Here is a 7,986-nt window from a genome sequence, read left to right on the forward strand (position 1 = left end):
GCCTGTAGATGTTGTCAGTTATTCTCACCATTAACAGTCAGTTCACACACTCAAAGTTCTGTTTCATGGTTTCAGTTCATTTCAGTCATTTGTTTGTCAGTTAAAGTGAACTGTTGCTTAGTCTGATAAGGTGGAAATATGTTGACTGTTGATGAACTGTTACGCTGTTGGTTAACATTGTTTGATAGGCTGAAGGCAACTTAATGCACAACTGAAACTGCAGGAAAACAGCTGAATCAAGTGTGAGTCTTATTTCATCCATCTGTTGTTGGAGAATTATTTTTTTTAATTAAATAAACTTATGTTTTTTTATTTCTATAATTTTTTGATTTTCTTGTTTTTGAATATTAGTAACTATTATTTATTTTCTTTGGTTTTATCCAGTAATCTGAGCTGCTACGCAACAGTTGGTGACACTGATTTATGAATGTTTACTTGATGTAAAATACATCACGTTTGTTAAAATAAATCAAAGACATGTTCTGGATGTGTTTGAAGTATTCCACTGTGTCAGCAGGTGAGGATCCTTCACCATCTCAACACTGACACCACAGGCTGAGTTCCTCAAAGGATGATGGGAAAATGTTCTTCAAACATAAAAAAGGGTCATTCTGCTGATTTTCTGTGTTTTTCTTGTCAACAAATGGACGTCATAAATTTCATGTTTGGATCCAAACCAACAATGAACTGATCTACTAACAAGTATTGTGTGTTTATCAAAGCCTGATATATCTTATTCCTCCGTTGTTGTCCAGAAACTATTATAAACACATCGGTGGGTCACACCGCTGCACTGGGTGACATGTTCCTTCATCATGAAGGGTTTGGTCACGTTAGTTTCTTTAGAATGGCTCCAAAGAGTAAAAATAATAAGATAGTAACTGTCCACTGCACATGCAGTTCTGTTTACAGCTTCACTTGCTTATGTTACATATCACAACCTCTTGACTTTGTACTAAATTTCTCCAAGAACTTCAGTCAAAGGTTGTGATCTGTAGCATAACAAGCTGGTGAAGCTGCAAACAGAACCGCGTTCCTGCACATGCTCAGTGGAGTCTGTCAAACTAGAAAATTCTCTGGATGGAAATTTTCATCATTTTATGGATCAAACATGTGACAGACTGATCAACAATGAAAATAACGGTTAGTTGCAGATAACATGTCAGGTGTGTTCACCTTTGTTCTGTTGCATCGATGTGGCCGCTCACTGCAGCAATAAGGTTGTTTATTACTATTAGAGCTGCAACGATTAGTCAATGAATCAATTGGTTGCCAAATATTTTGATAGTCAACTTATCATTTGGAGTCATTTTGAAGAGGAAAATTCCAAGATTCTCCGATTCCAGCTTTTCAAATGTGAATATTTTCTGTTTTTTTAGTCTCTACAACAGTAAACTGAGTATCTTTGGGTTGTGGATAAAACAAGACATTTGATAACGTCATCTTGGACTTTGGGAAACAGTGTTCAACATTTTTACACCATTTTCTTAAATTTTATACACCAAACGACTAATTGATAATGAAAAGAAGACATTACAGCGCTAATGTCTTAGAACGTCTTAGAATGTCCAAAACCAAAAAAATAAAAAAAATATTAAGTTGACAAAGATATAAAACAAATACAAATCAGCAAAACATCAGCAAATTTTTGCCATTTTTGCTTTTTGTGCCATTAATTGATAAATCTTTGCAGCTCTAATTTTGTCTAAATCAATGGGATCTCTGAAGAAACTGACTCCTCCTTGGCATTTTGTTACCGTGGCAACCAAAGCAGCTTTAAACTCAAGGCACTCAGTAACTGAAACACAAGACGGAAAACAACAATAGTCTATGAACGGGAGGGGGCGACCTCGTCATGAACTGTGACCACGACTCACTCTGCCACCAGGAAACACCACCAGAGGACAGCTGTCAATCAAGTCTGTGCCAGCGTCCTGTTGACCAATCAGAGGCTCTGCTAGCTAGAGGAGGAAGTCGAGGAGGAGGAGGAGTCGGTTGTGATGGCGTGGAGCGTGATGTTGCTGTCGTTCGTCTCCTGACTGTCGCCGCTCGTCACCCAGGGGTGAAGGAGGATCTGCTCCAGGGTTGGTCGGTCGGACGGCTGCTGGCTCAGACACCAGCCAATCAGCTGCTGGCACTCTGTGACAGAAACACAAGGAGATGAAGAATCTTGACAGGGAGTGACACTCTGCAGCACCAAACATCAAACTGATGCTGTGTCTGAAATCACATCGCTTATTCACTATAGAATCGATAATCAGTAGTTAACACTGTAGTGAGCAGTAAACTGGTATATAAAGTGCTTCATACTGCCTTGTGGGATAGTAAGACAGTACAGGGTCCCTCCATCAGCCCGAGTCTGTTGCTGTGGTAACCCCACGATGACCTGTGAGTGTTTGTGTTCAGCTCTCAGCACTTTTGTAACTTCAGTGATTTTTTATGGTTTGAAGTTTAGTTTCTTTCCTATATTCCTGCATCTGTATTTTACCTCAGAGTCATGTTAAGTTGTTGCTGATGAAAACCAAACATTTCCTGCTATTGCTGCTTCATAATAAAAGCATTCTGCACTGACAAATTGGCATGAGGCTTTTATGGTGAAGGAAGATATAAGAGATTACATGTGTTTATAACTGAGTTAGCTGCGCTTTTCTCTAATAAAAACAGGACGACACAACAAGATCTGGAGATATTTGCAGCTCTTTGTTGAGCGGATCAGTTAGAAACACCGCAGGGAGGAAGAGTACAAAGACAAACAGCCTACTGCATTTTCTGCAAACAGTTCACTTTCCACACTTCTTTTACCCCCCTGCTGTGATGTAAAAACACTGGCAGCATGCCAGCACAGCTTGACTACTTGCAGCATGACTTGACGCAACTTACCCCAAAACGACAGAGGAACACTAGTAGTGTACATGCCACAGACAGTGCAGTATAGTGAACGTCTTGGACACTATATAGTGGATACATTTACGCACTCAGACTTATATATATCCTATAAAATGGCGGAGGGTAAGTGTAGAGTACTATACACTAAAGACGGAGTGATTCAGATGCAGCTGTTAAACAAAGTCACAGCTCTCATCAGAATAAAGCTGTTTTTTTGCCCTGAGCTGAGTCTTCCAGGCAGAGCCTCTTCCCTGGCTGTTTACCACCAACACCACACAGTTCAGGTCAGTGTTGTTTATGTTTGATGGGCTGCAGAGACACTGATGATGACATTTTTGTGGCGCGGCAGTATTCAAGACTGACCTGTAGAGATTTTGCGTCTGAAGTAGACCCGTCCTGTCAGGATCTCCTCGTCCTGTTCGAAGGGGATGTCCCCACACACCATGTCATACAGCAGCACGCCGAGCGACCACACGGTGGCAGAGCGACCGTGATACCGACGGAACCGGATCCACTCTGGAGGACTGTACACCCGCGTACCTGGAGGGAGGGAGGGAGGGGAGCATTAGGCGTTTTATACATGACAGCATAAAACAGGCTCATAAATACTAAATGCGCTTGTCATGACAACAGAATGACAGTTTGTCAGAGTGAGCGTGGTGGGAAAACACTGGCAGCAGTTTATTTCCTGAAAATACTTCCTGACCAAAACAAAATGCTGCTTTCTGTCCTCGCCCTGGGTGTAACAGTCATACTGGACTCTTACAGCGTTATCTCTCAGACTCACCATCGAACTCTGTGTAGGCGGCGTCTTTGAGGAGGGCCCCTGAGCCGAAGTCGATGAGTTTGATCTGTCCGGTCCTCAGGTCCACCAGCAGGTTCTCGTCCTTGATGTCGCGGTGGACGACGCCGCAGGTGAAGCAATGACGCACCGCCTCCAGCACCTGCAGGAAGAAGCTGCGCGCCGCCGCCTCGTCCAGCGCGCCGCGCTCCGTGATGTAATCAAACAGGTCCTGCCCGGGCTCAGGACGCTCCATCACCATCAGCCAGCCGTCCGCCCGCTCCCACCAGTCCAACAGCCGCACCACGCCGCCAAACGCCCCGCCCACCTTCTTCAACAGCACGATCTCCAGGGGAACGACTGTGCCGCACTGAGACTGTATCAAAGGAAACATTTAAAAATATATCAACTCCATGTCCATAAAATCACAGGAGGAACAATTCATACATCATAGAAACAAACACATAAAAAAAGTACGTCTGCGTTGTCTCTGTGACCACGAACCTTTATTATTATTATTATTATTATTATTATTATAATAATTATTAGTATTATGTTCTTCACTCTGTTTTTGTTGTCACTTTTGTCTTTGCCTGTATTGTGTTTTTGTCGTCTTTCTGTTGTTTTCCTGTGTGTGAGCTGTAAAGCACTTTGGACCAACTGTGTTTTGTGTAAAATGCTTTATAAATAAAGTTGAGTTGATGCTTTTACACTGTGCATGTTTTGCGCAGTGACAGGAAGTTGTTGACAGGAACTTAAATCTGCAGGTAAATCTCACCAGAGAGCCCCACTCCGTCACTCTGTCCCTGCACACGTGCTTCACCGCCACCTGCATGGAAACAACATTAACACCGTTAACATGCAGCATCCACACAGTTTATAGAACACAGACATTTACAGGCTCTGTGCAGAAACACAGAATAAAGAGCAGCCATTAATAAAACTTGACAGTAGCATGAAGCTATTTGTTATCTACCTTGGCCTTTCAATGCATTTCTTTGTTTACGTAAATGATGTGATGTCATAAATATATTATGAAACATGTCATCACTTCCTGTTTCCAAAGAGGCTAAAACAAAAGAATATGTTTAAATTGGAGCTGAATGTAAAGCTTTGTGAAAACAGGACTGTCCTCCATCAAGCTGCACAGCTGACAACAAAAAAAACAGGAAGTGAAGGGAATACACACAGCCTTCCAAATAAAAGCACAAAGTCAAAAAACGTGAGTTCTTACTGAGTTCAGCAGCTGAGATAATCTTAAAGCAGCAGTTATAATTAGAAAGTAGTTGTGATAATCTGAAAATATTCTAAATTAGAACAGATCAATTAATCTGTTAATTACACTCTCAAGTAAATTGTTAAAAAAATTTCAGTTTACTGTTTCAGAGGACTAAAGAAACCAGAAAATATTCACATTTGTGAAGCTGGAATCAAATAATTTGGACATTTGTTTCTAAAAATTGAATCAAAGCAATCAGTTATCAAAATAGCTGATAATTAATTTAATAGTGGACAACTAATAATCATTGCACATCTAGTGAGACTGTTTTATTGATGATTCTTTCTAAAGACAACGATGACCTTTTAACCATTTAACACATTTAAACCAGCGTGAACAAGAAATCCCAAAAATGCACAGAAAATTGATATTTACAATGCTCTTACAGCTGAGCAAACACCTTTTACATGTGGATGACCATATGATAGAGTGCCACAGTAGCCACTAAAGGGACGTTGTAGTGAGATTGTTTTATCTGTAACTGTAGCCAAGAATGAACTACAATGTCAAGTAACAGGAACTGACCACACCAGAAACCTCTACCCACACCTTCAGATCTGCCAGCAGCTTGCTCCTCCGCACCCCCAGTACTGAGCTCCCCATCATGAGGCCCCCAGTGCTACACTCTGCACCATGGGACCCCTAGTACTAAGCTCTCTTTCACTCCTCCACCACTGAGAAATCTCCAGTGTTTTGAAATCTAAATGTTGGCATGTATGCTGTGAACGAAAACTGCAGCACAAATTTAATTATTATTATTATTGTGGAAGACTATAATGTTGCTTTTATTTTGAAAAGCCACACCAGAAGCGCAGCTGTGTGTTTTGTTTAACTTGACGCTGAGCGCGCACCCCGGCCACGTGCTGCGACCAAAACAAAGCGGCTCGTGGTTCTTACCGGCTGCCCGTCGGCCAAGCGGACGGCGGAGTACACGGTACCAAATCCCCCGCTGCCGAGCACCGAGTCCAGCCGGTACAGCTTCTCAAACGGCGGCTTCTCCGCTTTAGCTAAAAAAAACAAAACAAAAAACACAAACACACAAACATCAGGATTAATACACGTTATAGTTTTATTAACAACCCCAAACCCCCCAACACGTCCTCGCTTTGTTGTTTTTCCGCTTCAGCTCAACACTCAGCTCTTTATTTAAGGGATTTAAATGGAAATTACCGCCTTAATTCTCCCAGAAAATAATAAAAACTTCGTTGAACACACACGAGCACGTTAACAAATGTCCTGAGATTACTCTTGTTGTTCTGCCGTTTAAAAATGGCGGACTGTTGATAGAATCATCATCTACTCTTTTTGAACGATTGAAGGCGACTTGATAAGAAACAGATGCAGTGTGTAGCTTCAGATAATAAATCCACACATTAACCGTATAAAACAGGCTCTTTTACAAAAAACACAAAACAGAAATGTCATGTCTGAAAACTGAAAATATGGAAATCACGTAGTTTAACGCTTTTCATGACAAGATACACATTTCGCCTTTAAAATTGCTCCGGACTGTTGGAAAATATGCGAATTTAAAACAATAATTTTCATTTATTCAATAAGAAACACATTTTATCTGGTCCTCTTTGATGTGATGCTTCTGATGTTATCGGCTGAATTTATTTAATATCTACATCTGCTGATAATATTCGGTCATTATTTGACGACTTGTTAAATGAACTGACAAGTATACACATTTTTAGTAAATATTACAGTACATGAAATAGCGGTCAGGCACTTTAATTTTCGCCGGTTGCCTCGTTTATTTGCCGGTGTTACACCGTATATGGTGAACCATTTGATTCTGTGACCTGCCCTAACCGTCTCACCCCTCGTGCCTAAAACTAACCAACAATGCAGGTCACGAGATCTGATGGGTCACCAAACACTGTGTATCACCGGCACACGTGTTACGATGTATTATGTGACCCGTCGGGTTATGTGACCTCATTTCAGTCTTGTAACAGCCACATGGAGGTGCTTATTTCGGCGTCACGGAGAAGATGACCGGTTGGGTTAGGTAGGAGAAAAAGTAATCAGGTCACAGAAAACGGCGTAACACCGGCCTGCCCCCGTTAACACCGTTACCTTGCTGTAGCTGTAGCTTCGCCGGTAGATCCACGCCGGACGAGATGTTGGAGAGGGAGCCCAGTTTACAGAGCAGCATACTGCCCGTAAATCCTCCCAAAACACGAAAACACACCGGAAAATATCGCCGTAATGACCTCAGACAACAGCGGGGGTCCTCGGCCCCTTCTCACGAGCGAAATAAAATGGAAACACGGTTACAATCCATCGGTAAACCGGCTGTTTCACCCAGAAGAAAGCGCGCCACTCGACCACTCTGCTGCTCTGCTCCACCGCCGCCGCCGTTTGTTTACACGCGGAGACAACATAGATCCTTCCGCCTAAACATCAAATAACACCACACGCTTCACACACACACACAAACACAACAACAACACATGAGGATGAAAAGCTGAGTTGCATTGGTTAACGACTAATTTGAAATCAATGACGTGAAAAACTAACCCTAAACCAATGAGAAAACACGCGGACTAGTTTTACGTAGCGAAAAGGCGCAGGAATTCACAGATCGCCACTCCAGCTGTGCTGCGGCTCTTCAGAAAGGAGAGGCTTCCCCAATAATCACGAAAAATATATTTATATTGATAAATAGACATTAAAATATCTTGAGGCCATGGTGAAATAATTCTGAAAATACGGTTTGATTAAAATATTAATAACAACAAAACAAGACTAATAAATACTACAAGAGTAAATATAACAATCTCTTTATGATCAGTTTTAATAGGAACATTAATAACTAAAACTGAGCCAACATCACTCAACATTATTGTGTGACTGGTGATTCTAAAGTCTTCCAGTTTGCTTGTAGATAAGAAAGAAGTATTCAGATAATTTACTGTAGTAGAAATGAACTACAATGAAAAAAACTACAAGTCCTGCAGTGAAAATTAAATAACTGATAACTAGAGTTACACTTACAGTATTTGAATAAGTAATCTAGTAATCTTATATT

At 41.3% G+C, this 7,986-nt stretch overlaps 1 protein-coding gene across 1 annotated transcript; it reads right to left on the reverse strand.

The window, feature by feature from the left end:
* Window positions 1-1,641: 1,641 nt before the first annotated feature.
* On the reverse strand, window positions 1,642-7,332 carry LOC122985190 (serine/threonine-protein kinase pim-3-like). The gene is made up of 6 exons (XM_044355665.1): window positions 7,032-7,332; window positions 5,844-5,953; window positions 4,446-4,496; window positions 3,674-4,043; window positions 3,250-3,426; window positions 1,642-2,139 (listed from the first exon to the last, which is right to left on the reverse strand). Exons 1-6 carry the CDS (start codon window positions 7,108-7,110, stop codon window positions 1,958-1,960), a joined length of 969 nt encoding a protein of 322 aa, XP_044211600.1. The 5' UTR covers window positions 7,111-7,332; the 3' UTR covers window positions 1,642-1,957.
* Window positions 7,333-7,986: the final 654 nt, after the last annotated feature.

Source organism: Thunnus albacares, chromosome 7 (genome assembly GCF_914725855.1).
Source record: "Thunnus albacares chromosome 7, fThuAlb1.1, whole genome shotgun sequence".
NCBI lineage: Eukaryota > Metazoa > Chordata > Actinopteri > Scombriformes > Scombridae > Thunnus > Thunnus albacares.

Coding starts and splice junctions, on each gene's coding strand:
- LOC122985190 (XM_044355665.1), bottom strand. CDS start 7,110: ATGCTGCTCTGTAAACTGGGCTCCCTCTCCAACATCTCGTCCGGCGTG. Junction 5,954..7,031: donor GAAGCTACAGCTACAGCAAG/GTAACGGTGTTA, acceptor TGTTTTTTTTAG/CTAAAGCGGAGAAGCCGCCG. Junction 4,044..4,445: donor TGACGGAGTGGGGCTCTCTG/GTGAGATTTACC, acceptor CCTTTGATACAG/TCTCAGTGCGGCACAGTCGT.